Source organism: Saccopteryx leptura, chromosome 7, assembly GCF_036850995.1.
Source record: "Saccopteryx leptura isolate mSacLep1 chromosome 7, mSacLep1_pri_phased_curated, whole genome shotgun sequence".
Taxonomy (NCBI): Eukaryota; Metazoa; Chordata; class Mammalia; order Chiroptera; family Emballonuridae; genus Saccopteryx; species Saccopteryx leptura.
The window spans coordinates 76,519,118-76,540,015 of NC_089509.1; the positions used below are offsets into that span (position 1 = coordinate 76,519,118).

Consider the following 20,898-nt stretch of genomic DNA (forward strand, 5'->3'; position numbering starts at 1 on the left):
TAATGGCTTCATGTTCGTGGAATATTTAATAAACAGAATCTCCCCTTGATTTGTAAACACATGAAGTCCTTAATTCAGCATGGGCAGGTTTTTACTGCTCTTTATATTTGTCCTATCATTCCTTATGGCAAATGGAATGTACAAACATTTCAGTCAGCCAGACATGCCCTACTTTGGGACATATTTTAATTTTATTAAAATACAGGGATGTTCTTTTGGGTTCATTTGTTTCTTTTGGCCTCGATCCTATGATTACATAGATGCCATACTCACACTTGAGTGTGTTTCTATGCTTACAATGAGATTATTTCAGTTCCTTTGTGGTCATACTCTAAATATGACCTGGAAAATATTAAGTCTAAACATTAATATCCTGAATTGAAACTAAAAGGTGTGTTTGTATTTTTAGATTTGAAATTTATATAAAAGTTACTGAATGTGACATTCATATAAAAGGTACTGAATGTTATGTTACAGAAACATTTCCTTAACTACTCTGCATTTGTTGACTACTTAACATGTAGGCTCACATAATAAGAGAAACCTTGCATAACCTTATGATAATCAAAAACTATTTCAAGAAGATGGGGAGAAAGAATGGTTTGGGAGAAAGTTACTCATCAAGGTCCAAATCAACATTATAATGTAAGCTATTTTGCAGCTCTGAATTAGCCCTTGGGCCTTGGGTCTTCATCATCATTTGACAATTCAGGGACTTACGTCCTTTTAAGACTTTGTGTCCTTCTGTGACCTACTTGATAAAGTCTCTGTTGATTTATGGGGGATAATTAATTATAGGCCACCTGATTTAGAATTCATGAAGTTAGTATTCATTCTGTCCAATTCTGAAAACTATTTTTAATCTGTGATAGAAAGAAGATTCCTAGTGGCACCTTTTAATTATTTGATTTTACAAAGACAGAAATATAACTCTGTCTTTACAAAGACAGAAATATATTTCCTTTTTTTAGTTGATTTAAAAAAAATCAGAGGTATGCAAGTACAAAGATTTTTTTTTTAAATGAAAAAGTTTACCAGCTTGTTTAAAACAAAAAAGCAGATTCTATTCCTTTCCTCCTTATTTCTCCACCCAGAGGCAGCTACTTTTTCTGCTATTTAAAGTTATTTTAATATTCACCTGTGTGCTCTGTTTTTTTAAAAACTTTGTTTAGAAAATTAAATTTAACAGGGTGACATTGATCAATAGGAGTACATAAGTTTCAGGTAAACATTTCTATAACATTTAAACTGTTGATTATGTTGTATACTCATCACCCAAAGTCAAATCATTTTTCGTCACCTTATATTTGTCCCTCTTTACACCCTTCTCCGAACCCCCAACCCCCATCCCTCCCCCGGTAACCACTTTACTTTTATCTATGTCATGAGTCTCAGTCTTCTGTCCCACCTATGTTTGAAATCATACAGTTCTTAGTTTTTTCTGATTTACTTATTTCATTCACTTTAATTTTCTCAAGTCCATCCATGTTGTTATAAATGTCACTATGTCATCATTTTTTATGGCTGAGTAGTATTCCATTGTATATGTGTACCACCTCTTCCCACCTCTTCTTTATCTAATCCTCTATTGAGGGACACTTTGGTTGTTTTCATCTTGGCCACTTTGAATAATTCTGGGATGAACATGGGGGTGCATGTCTTTACATATCAATGCTTTTGAGTTTGGGGGTATATACATACCCAGTAGAGGATTGCTGGGTCATATGGTAGTTCTATTCTTACTTTTTTGAGGAACCACCATACTTTCTTCCATAATGGTTGTAATAATTTGCATTCCCACCAGCAGTGAATGAGGGTTCCTTTTTCTCCACAGCCTCTCCAACACTTGTTATTATCTGTCTTGTTGATAATAGCCAATCTAACAGGTGTGAGGTGGTCTCTCATTGTAGTTTTGATTTGCATTTCTTGAACAGCTAGTGAAGATGAGCATCTTTTCATATACCTGTTGGCCATTTGTATGTCCTCTTGGGAGAAGTGTCTGCTCATTTTTAAATTGGATGTTTGTTTATTTGTTGCTGAGCTTTGTGAGTTCCTTGAATATTTTGAATATTAACCCCTTATTGGAGCTGATATTTGCAAATATCATCTCCCATTTAGTTGCCTGCCTATTTGTTTTGTTGTCACTTTCTTTTGCTGTGCAGAAGCTTTTTAGTTTGAATGGGACTGTAGTCCCATTCATTTATTTTTGCCTTTACTTCCTTTGCCTTGGCAGTCTCAGGCTTCTGGGTGCTCCTCCCCATGTACCCACAGATCTGGGGGCCAGATGCAGAGCACCTCTGTTCTTCAGGGGAGAGAATGGCTCTGGAGAGCTAGCAGAGGGGTTTGTCTCTGCCACTCTCCATACTGCAAGGTGAGGGAGGTGGGATCTGGGGGCCACACTTTAGTTTTCTCTGTCTCTACCAAGTGCGGGCTACAGAGAGACTATGGGGAACACTGGCCATGGCCCTGTGCTCTGGCCGCTTTGATTCAGTATTTCCTCTTCTGACCTCTGTCTCACTGCTCCTCCTGGCAGAAGGAGACCCAGTCACTCCAAGTTTCCCTCTCCATACCCCTCAGACAAAATCCAAACAGCCTGAGCTTCCCTCTTCCCTATAGTCTGGCAGAGAAAAAAATTCCAGGTTTGTTTCCTCCCTAGAGCCCACCATGAATGCGTTTTATCTCTTGCCCCTCTTTTCACCCTGTCCCACCTTAAGTCCACTTGGTGCACAGATCTTTCAGGCTTGCCTGTGAGCCCTGCTGGAGTTCCTTTGCTGTGTTATAGTTGTTCAATTTGTTGAAATTTCAAGGGCAGCCTGACCAGGAAGTGGCACAGTGGATAGAGCATCAGACTGGGACGCAGAGGACCCAGGTTCGAGACCCCGAGGTCACCAGCTTGAGTGCAGGCTCATCTGGTGTGAGCAAGGCTCACCAGCTTGAGCCCAAGATCACTGGCTTGAGTAAGGAGTCACTCAGTCTACTGTAGCCCCCCAGTCAAGGTACAGATGAGAAAGTAATCAGTGAACAACTAAGGTGCTGCAACAAAGAATTGATGTTTCTCATCTCTCTCCCTTCCTGTCTGTCTGTCTCTATCTGTCCCTCTCTCTGTCTCTGTCACAAAAAAAACAAAACAAAAAAACCCGCAAATATCAAGGGTAGAGGTTAGGACTATCTCTCATACTGTCATTACTCTGACATCATCCCCAATTTATTTTTAAAATATTTATTTTTCAGTTAAAATTGACATACAACATTATATCAGTTTCAGGTGTACACCCCTGACACCCCAGTGATTAGATATTATATGACTTACTAAGTGATCATCCCAATAAATCTCATATCCATCTCACACTACACATAGTTGTTGGAATATTCTTTATGTTTCCTATGCTGTATCTTACATCCCTATGACTATTCTGTTACTAGCAAATTGTACTTCTTAGTCCCAGCCCCCCTTCCATCTGGCAACCATCAAAATGGTTTGTGTATCTGTGAGTCTGTTTCTGTTTCGCTTGTTTATTTTGTTTTTAAGATTCAATTGTTGATAGATATGTATTTATTACCATGTTATTGTTCATATTTTTAACCTTTTTTCCCCCTCCTTCATAAAGAAGACCTTTAACATTTCATGTAATAACTGGTTTGGTGATGAACTCCTTCAGCTTTTTCTTGTCTGAGATGCTCTTTATCTGTCCTTCTATTCTAAACGACACCTCTGCTGGGCAGAGTAATCTTGGTTGTAGGTCCTTGCTTTTCATCACTTTGAATATTTCTTGCCAATCCCTTCTGGCCTGCAAAGTTTCCGTTGAGAAATCAGCTGGAAGTCTCACGGGAGCTCCCTTGTAGGTAACTAACTGTTCCTGTCTTGCTGCTTTTAAGATTTTTCTCCTTGTCTTTAACCTTTTGCGTCTTAATTATGATGTGTCTTGGTTTTGGACCTCTTTGGGTTCATCTTGTTTGGGACTCTCTGTGCTTCCTGGACTTGTATGTCTATTTCCTTCACCATGTTAGGGAAGTTTTCCATCATTTTTTAAAATAGCTTTTCAATTTCTTGCTCTCTCATTTCTCCTTCCAGCATCTTTATGAGGAGTATATTGGTGCTCTTGAAGTTGTCCCAGAGGCTCCTTACACTATTCTCATTTTTTTAAATTCTTTTTTTCATTTTGCTATTCTGATTGAGTGTTTTTTGCTTCCTTCTATTCCAAATTGCTTATTTGATTCTCAGCTTCATCTGTTCTACTGTTGATTCTTCATTTCAGTTAGCATATCCTTCATTTCTGACTGTTCTTTTTTGTTTGTTTGTTTTTAGCAAGAGAGACAGAAAGAGAGACAGAGAGAGGGACAGATAGGGACAGACAGGAAGGAGAGAGATGAGAAGCATCAATTCTTTGTTGCGGCATCTTAGTTGTTCATTGATTGCTTTCTCATATGTGCCTCGACCAGGGGGGCTACAGCTGAGTCAGTGACCCCTTGCTCAAACCAGCAACCTTGCCATGGTGGAGGATCAGCTGTGCAGGGTCCCACCCCACGGAGCAGGACTTATTTCAGCTCTCTGGTGCATGCTGAATCTGAGCCTTGAGTGTGTCACTGGGGAGGTGGTTGGGTGGGGCCCTGACATGGTCTGAAGCTGTCCACTGGGTACGCTGGCTCTGGGGCCTCCTAGGAGGTACAGGCCCAGGTCAGCCACCACTTGTGTTCTGCTTGGGGACACTCAGCCTGAGTTACAAAGTGCGCTACAGATGACTGCTCCTTGTGCTGGGCTTTGAGGTGCCAAGCACGAACCAAGGTTGGCTGCCACTAACGCCAGGTCTGGAGCCACTTAGCAAGAGCTGAGGGGCACACTGAAGCCAGATTCTGCTTTTTTCAGAGATTTTAGAAAAGTTTGAAGCATGAGCCAAGACAGGATCTTAGTTTGGAAAGGTCACTGGAAACAGCTTGGGTGGGCCCAAAATGTGGGTAGGGGAGGGTCTCAGGGAATCACCGGGGCAGCTGAACAGTGATAGCCAGTTATGGAGCCCACCTGCCAGCAGTGTGGGTCAGGGGCTCAGGAAAGGAACAATGGCCTCTGTCAGCACTTCTGTCTAGGAAAGCTGTCCTTCCAGCTGTCACACTGATACCAGGCACTTTAGTTTCTCCACATATATCACTGGTGCCTTTCAAGCCGCTGCCCCAGTGCTGCAACTCAGAGGTAGTGAGTCGAGTAAGGTTGTGCGTGGGCCTTTTAAGAGGAACTGTCCAGGACTCCAGCAGCCCTCCGTCTCACTCTGCCACTGGGTTTACAGCCAGAAGTTATGGGGACTTCGCCTTCCAGCACTGGCACCCTGGCCTGAGGGGCCTGGTGTGGGGCTGGGACCCCTTGCTCCTCAGGGGGACCTCTGCAGCTGAGATACTTCTTCCAGTTATTATCTGCCACTGTGGGTGTGGTACCAGCCCGTTCCACATTTCCACCCCTCCTACCAGTCTCAATGTGGCCTCTTCTTTAAATCCTTAGTTGCAGGACCCCTGTTCAGGTAGATTTCAGTGGATTCTGAATGATGATTTCTGGAGGATGCAAATACTACATTTACCTACATCACCATCTCTACTGAAAGCTCAAGTCTTCATTTTTAAATGTAGGCATTATCTACTGTCTTCCCTCTACGGAAGATAGGAAATTTACTCTCTTTCCTGCCTCAGCTCTTTATGCTCCTCCAACCATCTCATTTCCCTACCTTTCCAGTGTGACTGTGTGGCAATTTTAGTTAGTTCAGTACTCATTATTTACATTAATATGACTATGTAATCACAGCTGAGATATATAGTAAACTGTGATTACTTTTCCTGTGCAACTTTTTGTTTTCTTGTAGTGTTTTATTTACTTAACTTTCTCTGTACTTATCACGAATTCATCCCCAGACTCTTTACCAATTGTCTAGTTTTCCCTTTAGGACATTGAGCTATATTGGTATTCTGTCACTGTCATTTTGCTGACAAAGTCTTGGAGTCCTCAGACCTGTCCCAGGTAGAATGGTTGCCTTTTGTGTCTGGGGCGCAGTTGTCATCTTGGGATCTCCAGTCACCATCATGCCCATAGTCCCTTTGCCTCTCTCCCATGTTAGGTCTTTTATTTCCTATGTACCATCTTGTACTCTCTCTTGATTTATACTTTTATTTGGTGGAACACATGTACCCCTGAGAAAGGGGTACATGAGAGGTACATTTTTTGAGAAACTTTACATGTAAAATGGCTTTATTTCACCATTAGCTTGAATGATTATTTAGGTGGGTATAGCTTCCAATGTTATTGTTGAAAAATCTGAAGCCATTCTGGCTCCTGGTCTGTAGCCATATTCTTAGAAAGTTTGTGAAGTCATCTACCTGTCCCAGTGTTCTGAAATTTTGACGACGTGCTTTGGCTCTGGCCAGCTTTATCCATTGTATTAGGTGCTCAGTGGGTCATTTCAGGCAGACAACTCGTACCTTTCAGTTGTGCAAAATTTTCTTGAGTTAAAAGAAATTCCTTCTCTTAATTTTCTTTTGGTGTTCCTATATTTTAGATACTTAACTTTCTGGATGATCCTGTATTTGTCTTATCTTTTCTCTCCCTTTCATCTGTTCTTTTTTTCTTCATATTCCAAGTTCTTCTTTAAAAAATTTTTTTTTCTTCTTTTCCTAGTGAGAGGAGGGGAGATAGAGAGACAGACTCCTACAAGCGCCCCGACTGGGATCCACCCAGAAACCCCATCTGGGGCCAATGTCCTGCCCATCTGGGGCCAATGTTCTGCCCATCTGGGGCCATGCCCACAACCCAGCTATTTTTTGGTGCTTGAGGCAGAGGCTCCATGGAGCCATCCTCAGGGTTGATGCGCTCAACCAATTGAGCCATGGCTGCGGGGGGGGGGGGGGGGGAGGAAGGGGGCATGGGAGGGGTGGAGAAATAGATGGTCGATTCTCCTGTGTGCCATGGCCGGGAATTGAACCCAGGACATCCACATACTGGGCCCATACTTTACCACTCAGCCAACTGGCCAGGGCCCATATTTCGAGTTCTTAAGTTCATTTTTTTTGTTGAAGGATAATATAGTTCAGTGACTTTTTACAAAGTAAACATGTCATATAATAAAAACCAGATCCAAAAACATATCAGCACTCCAAAACCTTTCCTAGTCACTACCTCTCTCAGGGGTAACCACTATTCTGACTTTTAAAAATCAATCTTTTTATTTTCAGATAATTGCAGGTTCACATGTAATTATAAGAAACAATACAGAGGTAGTCCATGTATCCTGCACTCACTTTCCCCCAATGGTAGCATCTTGCAAACTTGAGTACAGCAGCACAAGCAGGACACTGACACTGATACAGTCAAGACACAGAACCTTTCTATCATACCAGGATCCCTCCTGTTGCCCTTCTGTAGCTATATGAGGCTCCACCTCCCTCCACTCCCTGTTAAACACTTAGACATCACTTCTCTTTTCTTCATTTTAATAATTTTGTCATTCCAAGAATGATATGTGAATGGAATCATATAATATATAATCTTTAAAAAATTTTTTTACTGTTTATAATTCTTTGGAGAGTCATTCAAGTTATTGTATGGGCAACAGTCTGTTCCTTTTTATTGTTGCATAATATTCCTTGGTATAGCTGTACCATAGTTTGTTTAACCATTCATCCACTGAAGGACATCTGGGTCATTTCCAGTTTTACACTTATTATGAATAAGCTGCTATAAACATTTGTGTTTTTATGTGAAATAAGTTTTCATTTCTCTAGGATAAATGTCCAGAAGTGCAGTGGCTGGGTCATGTGATAGTCACATGTTTAGATTTACAAGAAAGTGCCAAACTGCTTTCCAGAGGAGCATTTTACATTCTCACCAGCAATGTACGAGTGATCTAGTTTCTCTCCATCCTTTGTCAGAATTTGTGTTGCTATTTTATTTTATCCATTCATACAGCTGTGTAGTGATATATTTTTAATTTACATTGTCTAAATGGTTAATGAGGATGAACATATTTCATGTGTTTATTTGTATCTGTGTGCTATGTATCTTCTTTGGTAAAATGTTTCTGCATGTCTTTTGTCTATTTTCTAATTGGATTTTTTTGTTGTTGAGTTTTGAGAATTCTTTATATATTGTAGATAATAGTCCTTTGTTGAATATGTGGCTTTTAAATATTTTCTCCCAATCTGTAGCTCCATCCTCTTAGTAGGGTCTTCTGCAGAGCAAAAGTTTTAAATTCTGGTGAAATCAGTTTTCCTTTTATGAATCATGCTCTTTGTGTTAGGTGTAAGAACTTTTTTTTTTACTTTTTTAAAAATTTAAATTTAATGCAGTGACATTGATAAATCAGGGTACATATGTTGAGAGAAAACATCTCCAGATTATTTTGACTTTTGATTATTCTGTATACCCCTCACCCAAAGTCAAATTGTCTTCCGTCACCTTCTATCTGGTTTTCTTTGTGCCCCTCCCCTCCCCCACCCACTCTCTCCTTCCTTGCCCCATCCCCCCCTCCCCCACACCCCGCCCCTGTTACCATCACATTCTTGTCCATGTCTCTGAGTCTCATTTTTATGTCCCATCTATGTATGGATTCATATAGTTCTTAGTTTTTTCTGATTTACTTATTTCACTCTGTATAATGTTATCAAGGTCCATCCATGTTATTGTATAATAAATGATCCGATGTCATCATTTCTTATGGCTGAGTAGTATTCCATAGTATATATGTACCAAAGCTTTTTAATCCACTCATCCTCTGACGGACACTTGGGCTGTTTCCAGATCTTCGCTATTGTGAACAATGCTGCCACAAACATGGGGGTGCATTTCTCCTTTTGGAGCAGTTCTATGGTATTCTTGGGGTATATTCCTAAAAGTGGGATAGCTGGGTCAAAAGGCAGTTCGATTTTCAATTTTTTGAGGAATCTCCATACTGTTTTCCACAGTGGCTGCACCAGTCTGCATTCCCACCAGCAGTGCAGGAGGGTTCCCTTTTCTCCACATCCTCGCTAGCACTTATTCTGTGTTGTTTTGTTGATGAGCGCCATTCTGAACTTTTTGCCTAGCACTAGATCCTGTAGATTTTCTCTTAGGGTTTCCCCCCCCCCCTAAAAGTCTTATAGTTTTACATTTTACATTTAAGTCCATGATCTATTTAGAATTAATATTTGTAAGTTATGAGACTTAGGCTGATGTTTATTCTTTGCATATTGATGTCTAATTGCTTCAGCACCATTTATTGAAAAGGTTTTATCTTTGCTTCATTAAATTGTATTTGCATCTTTGTCAAAAATCAGTTGGGAATATTTGTGTGGATTTATTCCTGGGCTCTGCATTCATCTGTGTGTTCTATGTGTTTATCCTTCTGCCAATATTGATCTCTGTGTAGCTATATAATAAATCTTCTTTTTCAAAATTTTTAGCTGTCCTAGTTCTCTTCCCTTTTCATATGAATTTTAGAATAATCTATACATATACAAAGAATCTTGCTGAGATCTTAATGTTACAAATAAGAATTGTAATATTACAATTGTTATTATTACAATTTTGTTAATATTGTTAATATTACAAATTTGAGAATTGAAATATTTACTGTGTTGATTATTCCAATCCATGAACATGCTATGTCTCTCCATTTATTTAGATTTTTACGTTTATAAGTCCTGTTCGTTTTATTAATATATAACTAATTCTTTTAGCAATTGTAAGTGGTATTATATTTATATTTAAACTTTTGATGTCCATGTGTTCATTGCTAGTATATAGGAACACAATTGATTTTTTGTATGTTTATCTTGTATCCTATGAACTTATTGAACTTACTCATTTCTTGGGGTTTCCTACATAAACAATCATTTCAAATAAAGATAGTTTCTCTTCCTTTTGGATCTGCATGACCTTTGTTTGCTTTTCTCTCTCTCCTTATTGTACTGCCTAGAATGTCCAGCACTCTGTTGCATAAGTGGTATGAGCAGAGAGTCTTGTCTTGTTCCCTACAGAGGAAAAAGGCATTCAGTGCATTCAGTCTTTTACCATTAGTGTTATTTGCAGATTTTTGTAGGTGATCTTTATCAAGGTGAAGTTCCCCTTTCTTCCTGTTTTTCTGAGACTTTTCATGAATGAGTGTTTAATTTTGTCACATGCCTTTTCTCCATTGGTTGATAGGATCATATTTTGTTTTCTATTTAGCATCTTTATATAGGGGTTACATTGATGGATTTTCATATATCGCACCTTAGAATAGGTCCAACTTGGTTGTAGTGTACATTTTTTTTCCATATTACTAAATTTTCTTTTCTAATATTTTACTAGAGATTTTTGAATCTATCTAAAGGATATTGTTCTGTAGTTTCCCGGATGTAGGACTGTCTTTTTTCTATATATAGGATTGTGGGCTGATGGTCTTCATTTTCATTCAGCCCTTAAAAAATATTGTTCCCCTTCCTCTGGTGTCCCCAGTTTCTGTAAGGAATTGTGATTGTTGGAATTGTTTTTCCCCTGTTGGTAAACTGTGATTCCTGTTTCACTGTTCTCAAGATTTCTTCTTTTTCTTTGCTTTTCATTTTCTTAAACTGCAATCCATAAAAGCACATCTGGAGAAAAGTATGTAATATAAGCTACATGAAGGCTAGTTTCTTACCAGGATTTACCAGGATGTCCTGGTCATGGCTATAGTGACTAAGTCCTGTTGCAAATGTGCAACTGGCTCCCTGTTTCTCATTGCATCTGTGATTGTAGCTAAGAGCTCCTTCCTATTTTTCTCTAGAAATTGAACTACTTTAGCTGCCTTTGTTTTCTAAAAATTCTAGATTTCATAGTCTAGTGATTATGTTTGAACAGTAAAACCAAAAAGCTGTAAGTACTATTTATTTTCATTTCCCTATATTTGGTTTAGACATAATCCCTATCATTTGAACATTTTCCATGGGAATCAATGAAAAGACTGAGAATGAACCTGAGCTATAAACCTGCCATTGGAAGATATAATTAGTCAGTCAGTGGCCAGAAAGAATATTTGATTTTTTTGAAAGGTTTTTTTTTAAAAACAGTACTGCATGGCTGTAAGTGATAAATGGTGAGAATTCACTCACAATTATATTTTAGCTGTCGTTTGAAACTCCTGTTTCCTCAGAAATGAAGCTTTATGTTAAATGTTATCAATTTCATTACTAAGCCATCTTTTACATTTCACTTTACAGATCAACAATAAAAATTTTGAAGGTCATACTTCCTGATGGTGGTGATAAGCCATGGCGACAGATGATAAAGTTGCCATCTTAACTGATGATGAGGAGGAACAGAAGAGAAAATATGTGCTTGCTGATCCTTTTAATGGCATTTCCAGGGAACCAGAACCACCTTCCAATGAAACGCCCTCCTCCACAGAAACAGCTGCTATTCCTGAGGAGGAGATAGACTGGATAGAGAAACACTGTGTTAAAATAAATAATGATCTTCTAATTTCCAAGGTCTTTTATTTTTTCTTTTACTCTGCATATGGCTCTCTTTACCCACTTTTGCCTGTATATTATAAACAGCTGGGAATGTCACCAAGCCAGAGTGGACTGCTAGTAGGTATTCGATACTTCATTGAATTCTGCAGTGCCCCCTTCTGGGGTGTAGTTGCAGATCGTTTTAAAAAAGGCAAAATTGTCCTCCTCTTTTCTCTTTTGTGTTGGGTTGTATTCAACCTGGGCATTGGATTTGTCAAACCTGCTACCTTGAGATGTGTACCAAAGATTCCCCCAACAGCTCGCCCTACCAATTCAAGTCACCTGCTAACCATCCTGCCAACGAATTTTTCCACTGTCTCTTCCATCACCACATCACCAAGAATACGTGAGAAAAGAAACCTGCTTCTTTCCGATGGGCCCAATACCACGAAACCGTTAATCTTGTCAACAGTTCCAGACAAGATCATTGCACCCACTCTGCAGCCTCAGACAGATGAAGTCACAGACCACATTATGGACGTGACCTTGAACCCAAGCACAGGAACCCCTGCCCCCCCAGGAAATGTAACCAGGGAGACAACCACTACTGTTGTCACTACTACCAAATCTTTACCTTCTGATCAAGTCATTCCTGTTTATGATCAACAAGAAGTAGAAGCTATATTCCTGGTGATCTTGGTAGTTGTCATAATAGGAGAGTTTTTCAGTGCCTCCTCTGTCACCATTGTGGATACGGTAACACTCCAGTATCTGGGGAAGCACAGAGACCGCTATGGATTGCAGCGCATGTGGGGCTCTCTGGGCTGGGGCTTGGCAATGCTGTCCGTGGGCATCGGGATCGACTACACCCATATAGAAGTGCTCATTGATGGAAAGGGGTGTAAGGCCCCCGAGTACCGCAACTACCAGATAGTCTTCATCGTCTTTGGAGTTCTCATGACCATGGCCTTGATTGTTGCTACTCAGTTCCGGTTCCGCTACAATCACTTCAAAAATAATGAAAATAAAGGAAAAGAGGTGGAAATTCCTCAGGTGGAGAGGAACAGCTCCACAGGGTCCTCCGAGGAGACACCAACCACAAGTCACTCTCAGGCCTTCAACTTTTGGGACTTAATCAGACTGCTTTGCAGTGTGCAGTATGGCTCGGTGTTGTTTGTGGCTTGGTTTATGGGTTTTGGATATGGCTTCGTGTTTACCTTTCTCTACTGGCATTTGGAAGATCTGAATGGAACTACAACCCTCTTTGGAGTGTGTTCAGTCCTGAGTCATGTGTCTGAGCTGACTGCTTATTTTTTTAGTCATAAGCTTATTGAATTGATTGGCCACATCAGGTAAGAACCTTACTATGTCTCCCCATGGTAATGAACCTTATCTTTTCAGTGTTATAGCTCTGTTGATCACATTAATGGATATTATAATTTGTACTGGGGTGGGAATGAGGCTTTCTATTGCTTTTCTCTTTACAAAAGAAACAAAAGGAAGTAATGAACCTAATTGGATTATCTGAAACAAACAAATTATGCTGCTTCCTCTCTGTATGCTAAGAGACTCTTGCAGCAAATAGTTTAAGGCATAGGAGCACCAGTTTGATGAACTGTATTTTTCCATGGTCCTTGAAGGGTCCACCCATCTCTGGCATTTATGAAGGAGGGCTAATGTGGATAAAGAGGATTGTTTTTCAGCCTTCAGTTATTCTCAGCCACTTGCTGAGACAGAACTTGAATATATGGTGTACAAAGATGTCTATTGTATTTAATAAGGCTGTGATGTGACCTACCATAATCCCTAATTCATTAAATTACATGAAGGATAATTCTTACATCATTTTTTCCTGATTACATGAGTTTCTGTACTTTTTATCTGCCATGAGGACACAAAACATTTAAAAATCTCCCTTCTGCCTAAAATTTTCCATGTAATCTTTTTAGTCAAAAAATCTAAATGCCTAGTGTTTCTTCTACGTCTTGTTTCTAACCACTAATGTTTGTCTGAAATTGATTGAACAGTATTGTGTTCTTTATAAGTCCTTTGCTTTGTCATCTGCATGTCTGTTCCTAAAATTGGAAGTTGCTATAACAAAGCAACTCTGTGAGCAACTGTGTGTGTTTGTGTATATATGGTAGTCTTTTTTTTTTTTCTTGCAAAGACAGAGACAGAGAGAGGGACAGATAGGGACAGACAGGAAGGGAGAGAGATGAGAAGCATCAATTCTTTGTTGCGGCACCTTAGTTGTTCATTGATTGCTTTCTCATATGTGCCTTGACTGGTGAGGGGGAGGGTACAGCAGACTGAGTGACCCCTTGCTCAAGCCAGTGACCTAGGGCTCAAGCTGGTTGAACCTTGCTCAAACCAGATGAGCCCGCGCTCAAGCTGGAGACGTCAGGATTCTGAACCGAGGCCCTCCGCATTCCCAGTCTGATGCTCTATCCACTGCGCCACCACCTGGTCAGGCTGTATATGCTAGTCTTTACATCTGCTGTTTCTAAGAGAAATTAGGAGAAACAGACACTAACTGAAGAAAATATTTTCTAATTTAAAGTTCCAACCTGGAATCATTCTTTCCCGCAAACAACTGTAATAGTTTTTCTTGTTTTGTTTTGGGAGGCAGTGCCCTGTTCCTTCTCTTTCTCAAATCTTTGACCCCTTTGTTGTCACTAAACAAAGTCAGGGACTCTATGGATGGTTCCCAGATCCACAGAGTCCCCAAGGTACATTCGGTGGGACCAATCTGAAAAAACCTCTGTAATATTGAAGTGTTGGAATGTCCTTTAACTGTGTCCAGGTCATGTTACATTCTCTGAGCCATGTAGATTGACCAAGATGAACTAGACACTTCTCTTCAGATTGGGTGTGTGAGTTTAATCTCACTTCAGCTATTAAAATCAGTCATTTATTTCCAGAAAGGTACCCCGTTACGTCTTAGCAGTTGAGGAGTTCCCAAATGTCATTATTATATCAAAAGATAAAATTAGTTGAGAGTTGACTCAGTAGAGTATGTGTATAGGTCTGTTTTCAAATAAATTGTTAGTTCTTCTTACATACTAGAGGTTTCTTTTCTGTCTTTGCCTTTTTGTCTGAGGTATATATTTTCATGATAAAATCCTAGCAGTTTTACTAATTTTTGTGATTACCTGAGCTTACACTTGTATTTTTCCTTCCTAAGCATTATTAATTACGCATTACTTAAAAACCTACGACTCACTTAACCTTATCTTTTCTGGTTTTATGTACAATAGCATCTTTCTTTCTTAATAATGTGATGGAAGAAGGCTCTTGTGGTCACATTGTTGCTCCTGCGAGCCTACTGGGATTCTATCAACTTGTGATCATTTACCCCTTTTGAATTTTAACTTTGTCCATTAAAATGTATTATCTTAACTACTTTTAAAAAGATTCTGATAGCTGTAGTGATATTGTGGCCACATACTCAGGTGCAATAAATATGGGGGTATTTTGGTGAGAATTTTGGGAGCCATCAGGTGCTGATAGTTGAAATTTGGGGGTTTGAAAATGTGGTAACAATTTAAAATTTTCATCAGAAAAATATCATAGATAATTGATGAAGAGAAATTATCTTTCTATGAATTCATTGTGTTTTCCTTGTGAGATCATGAGGGGTCTCTCTGGCTCTTGCATATGCATATATGTTTTTTAATATTCTGTGACTGTCTTATTTGGAGTTTATTTGGGGGAATCAGCATGACCATAAAAATTGTAACTTTCCTAATGTAGTCAAAAGTGGACTTTCACAAAATCTTTATAAAAATTCATAGTAAAGAAAAATTCATGGCCATGGCTGGTTAGCTCAGTTGGTTAGGGTGTTGTCCCAATATGCCAAGATTGTGGTTCAATCCCCGGTCAGGGTACATACAAGAGTAAACCAATGAATGCATAAATAAGCGGAACAATAAATTGGTGTTTCTTTCTCCCTCTCCCCTCTCCTTCCCTTTCTCCCACCCTCTTTAAAATCAATAATATAAAAATTCATACCAGAAAATTTTTTTTAAAAAAATAGCATGTCCAATTTTGATCCATTTAGTATGTTAACTGTTCTTACACTTTAGGCTCAGTTTTTCAGGGAATCTATTAGTCTAAATACATACACACACACACACACATGCGGAGTAAATGATTTCTAATTTTGACCTTGGATTTAGTCTTTCTCTGGGAAGTGGCTTTCTCAGGCAAATAACAATGTTTAGCCTGACCAGTCGGTGGCACAGTGGATAGAGCGTCGGATTGGGACGTGGAGGATCCAAGTTCAAAACCCCAAGGTTGTCAGCTTGAGCCCAAGCTCATCTGGTTTGAGCAAGGCTCAACAGCTTGAGCCCAAGGTCACTGGCTTGAGCAAGGGGTTACTCAGTCTGCTGTAGCCCCCCCCCCCACCAGTCAAGGCACATATGAGAAAGCAATCAATGAACAACTAAGGTGCTGCAACAAAGAATTGATGCTTCTCATCTCCCTTCCTGTCTGTCTGTCCCTCTCTCTGTCTCTGTCACACACACACACACCAGAACAATGCTTAATATTTCCCCTAAAAAATCACAAGACTGCCTGACCTGTGGTGGCGCAGTGGATAAAGCATCGACCTGGAAATGCTGAGGTCGCCGGTTCGAAACCCTGGGCTTGCCTGGTCAAGGCACATATGGGAGTTGATGCTTCCAGCTCCTCCTCACCTTCTCTCTCTGTCCCTCTCTCCTCTCTCTCCCTCTCTGTCTCTCTCTCTCCCTTTCTCTCTCCTCTCTAAAATGAATAAATAAAAAATTTAAAAAAACAAAAAAAAATCACAAGACTTTGGAATTTACAGCAAGTGTATTTCTAGGCTAATTTTTGTAAAGATGGTAACTAGACTTATTTCACTAGAAATATAAATGTATCTTAAAAGTATATTCAGTATCTTTCAAATGTTTCAACAGCCACAAGTAGGGTTGTGATCAAAATACATTGCAATTAGTCATCTGTAAGTTTGTAAATCATTACTATCCAATATTAGGCTATCAGCTATGTTACTTGATTTAAATTTATTACATGGTAAGTCAACTCTGAATTTTCCCTTAAATTCTTACAATGCAGGTCAGTTTTGCCATGCAAATGTAATTTGGAAGGGGTGATATAATAACTATTACTAGCCATTAATTACTACCTAATAGTAGCTAAATATCCATATGAGCTAGCCAGTCAGTTTGGGACAAAGGGAAACGTGATGCAGCTAGCCAGAGGAGGAACAAACAGGCTTTCCTCGTGGGACCCTGCAGGAAGACTGTGAACTGATAGCAAGGTGCTGATGCTGGGCTACCAGCTGAGAATGTACAGGGTGAGGAATAGCTGTCTGCCTCTGAAAAGGGAGAAAAGTGCAGCTGGGTGGCCAGGGAAGGCTGCCCAGAGAAAGCTGAATTTGAGCTAGCCACTAAAGGTTCTAAAGAAGATCGTGTTTATAATTTTCTTTTTCTTGGCTTGTCTCTCATCCTCTCCCTTGTTTCTGCCCATCTTCTTGTGCCACTTTTGACCCTGGATCCACTGGGTCTCAGATCCTCTCCTCACCACGCATGGTAGGGCGCTAATTTCCCAAGGCTGCTTTTCCCAGGACCTGGTCTCCAGGATCCTGCCTGGGTTCAGCTCATGCAAAGGTGCACTAGTTTGACTCACCAGGAAAGCTTTAAAAACTCCTAATACCAGACCAATTGCATCAGACTCTCTGGGTGCGCCCAGGCGTTCACTTTTTAAAGGTCTTCAGTTGATTCCAATGTGCAGCCAAGGTTGACAGCCACTGAGCTGGGGGAGGTGCAGACAGATGACTGGGGTAGGGAGGAAACCGTAGCTCACGCAGCATCCTGTGTGAGTTTAGGAGAATGTTCCGTCTTGTCCTTTAGGTGGTTCTTGCCCTGGGCCCTGGTAGCTTCCTCACATGCATGTGTTGATTGGTACTCAGTGGAATACTTGAGGGGAGCTCTCTGCAGCTCTGTGTAGCTCTCTGTACCCTTGTTCTCTGCCCTTCTTCCCAGACTCTCAGCTCTGACTCCTCAACTCAGGAGTCCTCTGTGCCCTGCCAGGCAGCGTCTGATAGCTGCTGCATTGCACTGCGGCTCCCCCCACTATAGGTGACCCTGAGCTCTGGCCACCTGGCTGCTCCCTTCATCCTTCTAACCTAGACCTTGTAGAGGTGGCTGGGTTCTCTCAGCACACTGGCCTCTCAGCTCTTCCACCACCTATCTAACCCAGTCCTTGAATTAAGCCGGATTGCAGCCTGTTTCCCTTGTTAGATCCTGACTCACACACAATTCCCAGCTGCTCAGAAGGACTTCTGATAGCAGTGAAGTCCACCGCTGTGAAGGGACAGAATAGAAATATATAGCTCACAAAAATTAGGGGATATTTTATAGCTTCATATTCATTTTGAAATACCCCCTAATTTTTGTGTGAGCAGTATGGAATAACTCAGTTCTTGATTAGAGGACAAAAAAATGGTGGACCTTAACCAACCTGGTTTTCCTTCTCATTTCTTAAGAAAGAATTCTTTCTTCCTTAAAAACAATTTTTTACAACAATAAAAAAAATTTAAAGCTTAATTTTCATAGTAAATATGAAATTATAAATGATACATGCTCTAAAGGAACAAGTATTACTCTGTGCTATTTAAAAACCAAAACCCAGTATATTTGTTCAATTTAGTTGAACTTCCTTAGGTTTAGAGAATCCCAGATTAATAGGGTGCAGGGATGAGCACTAAGAGGATGGGGGTTGGAAAGAACGGGGGAGTCTGAAGGACAGATGGGTGCTGGAGTGAGGAACACGTACTTTATCCTGGGGACCACAGGAAGGGTTAGAGCAGGGGAAAGCCAGAGAGTTCACTTACTTGCAATGTGGTGTGTAACTTTGAAGCAGAGAATCCACTGAAATGGGAGGTGATACCGGCCTGAACTGCAGCAGATGCAACAGAAATGGACAGAAGGGATGGATTTGGAAGGTCAAACTGGCAGATTGGTTTGGATGTAGGAAGTGAGATAGACACCTCCATGATTCCAGCTTCAGTTCCACTAAATGTAAGAGAAAATTCAGGAAGGAGATACAGAATTGGGGGAGCCATCTGAATTCAGAGTTGGGTTTATTTAGTTTGAAATTGAAACGTCAACATGGGAATGTCGAGCGCAGCTGACTATGAAAAGCTAAAGCTTTAATAGAGAGGTTAGGATTGGGGATACAGACCTGGGGCGGTTCAAATCAGGAACATGGATAAGATCAACAAATACTGTGGACGATTAAATGGCTGAAGACAATTAGGTGTGGTTGTTTCCAAGATTTTACTCTAAGTTTCTGATCTTGAAATGTTGGTGTATGCTTTATTGCTTAAAGTAAGTATCCACGTAATGAAGACTATTTTTTGTTATGAGGGATTGTGTGGTATATTATTTACTGTAACCTGTGTCCACATCTGACTTCAGGAGCAAATGACTTTCTGGGCATGTCCAATGCCATCGCCTGAGCCAGGTGCCCCCCATTAGTGTTTCCAAATTGGACTGCAGACATATCAAGGGGGAGAGAGAAAAAGAAAGGGAACAGGAATATAAGACTCAGAGATGGAAAGAGAGAAAAGTCGGTTTCTTTCCTTATTCAGGAAAGGCAGTGGTCGGTACCCAGAGGTTACACGCATGGTCCAGAACCTGGGTCTGCCACGTGGAACCATGTGGCCTTGGACAAGTTACATAGTTCTGTTTTGTCATCTATAAATACGGATTGTATTAGTACATACCTCTTAGTTTTTTTATTAGGACTAAGTGAGATAAAACCTAGCAATTGTTTGGTATATAATAAGAGTTCACCCCCCCTTTTTTACTACTACTATTTTGTTAGTCTTCTGATATGTTGCTCATAACTACAAGACTCAGTGAATTTGATAAAAACACAGTGGCTTACTATAATGTAAGAAGTGTACAGATCATTGAGACTGCAAAGTTAAAATGTTTGTGGCTTTCAAAATAAGTCACATTCCCCTTAAAAACATCTTGGTCAAATTGAGATTCCCCCCCCCCCTTAATTTATAATGACTATAGGTTGTTCATATTCCCCTTTGTGCTGTTTTTTAAGGCTTGGTGACAATGAACTACTACCACTGTATTAGCTGGCATACGGAATGATTGTAATGATAGCTCTTATTACTTCTGTGTGAGTAGATTTCTATCTTTCTATTCCTTCCCCACTTTACCTGTAATGACGTTGATATTCATTTTTATAGGAAAAGCCTCTTAGAGCTATTATTAAACGATAAGCTGAAGAGTCTCAAAAATAGAAGAACTTATGATCAAGAGCTGACAGGGTTTCGTTTGGTTTTTATAGTCCCTTAATAAAGAACATCTTTGCAAGGAAATACATTATCATATTATGTCATAGCTATTAGGCTGACTTGTTAATAACAGCATTACTGATAATTGAACTATTCATAGTTCAGAACAGAAAGCCATTGTTGCAAGGTAGTACAAGTGAGTCAGGGATTTTGTACTGCTCACAAAAATTAGGGGATATTTCAAAATGAATATGAAGCGATAGACTATCCCTAATTTTTGTGAGCAGTGTAGGTATTGGTGTGATATTTGGTTTGTTTCCTTCTACTTTTGGTGGCCAGGTTGACTAAAGCACTGACTGAATTAGAGAATAAACCGTAGCTTTTGTGGTTGCAGATGGCCCCTCTCACCATCTCACGGGCTAAGGTGGTAGTTTTTGAGGTATATACCAGACTAAAGACAGCTCCCACAAATTCATTACCTAGACAGCCACTGTGAAGACCAATTCAGCGGTCCATAGTAATGCTCAAGGTGGCCATTTCCTATGGCCTGGAAATTGCACTCTAAGGTATATACCTGGAGACACACAAGTACTTGGATGTTTACTTGCTCACTGCAGCTTTCTGATAGTGAAAATGGGAAACAGTCTCAATATCCATCAGTTGGGGAATAGATATATTCAATATAGTATAGTAATAGGATGGAATATTACACAGAAGTTAGAAGGAATAGACTAGATTAATATACCAACATGGAAAGCTCTCAAAAATATGTTGAATGGGGGAAAAAAGCAAGTTTCAGGATGATGCACAATTTGGTACACATTTCAAAGACTAGCCATATTTTTATGACTATACCTATATGTATAGAAAGATGTTTAAATTTGTAGAGGGAAAATACATTCCAAATTCATATTATCCCTAGCTTTCCAGATGGGACATGAAAAGAAGGGAACTGAGACAGGGAACAAAGAGGGCAAGAATAAGAGAAAACAGGATAGCTGCCAGACTATCCAACACTTCTACAGGGTTTAGGAAAGAACTCAGCTCAAGTCTGCTTGCTCCTTTCTTATTCTCCCAAATGGAATGAACCTACACTTTATCTGTAATATTTAATTTCTTTAAGGAATCATGTCAAAATATTCATAATTTTCCTTTCTTCTGTTAGATATATGTAGTCT

The 20,898-nt window shown here is 39.9% G+C and overlaps 1 protein-coding gene across 4 annotated transcripts in view; it reads left to right on the forward strand.

Moving 5' to 3' along the window:
• Positions 1-20,898, forward strand: part of MFSD6 (major facilitator superfamily domain containing 6) — an 83,922-nt gene that overhangs the window by 13,363 nt on the left and 49,661 nt on the right. For all 4 annotated transcript variants that reach the window (XM_066346223.1, XM_066346222.1, XM_066346221.1 and 1 more), the window contains one exon: positions 11,188-12,773. In XM_066346223.1, the coding sequence (XP_066202320.1) occupies positions 11,239-12,773 (1,535 nt within the window). In that variant the 5' untranslated portion in view covers positions 11,188-11,238. The remainder of the gene's footprint in view (positions 1-11,187; positions 12,774-20,898) is intronic.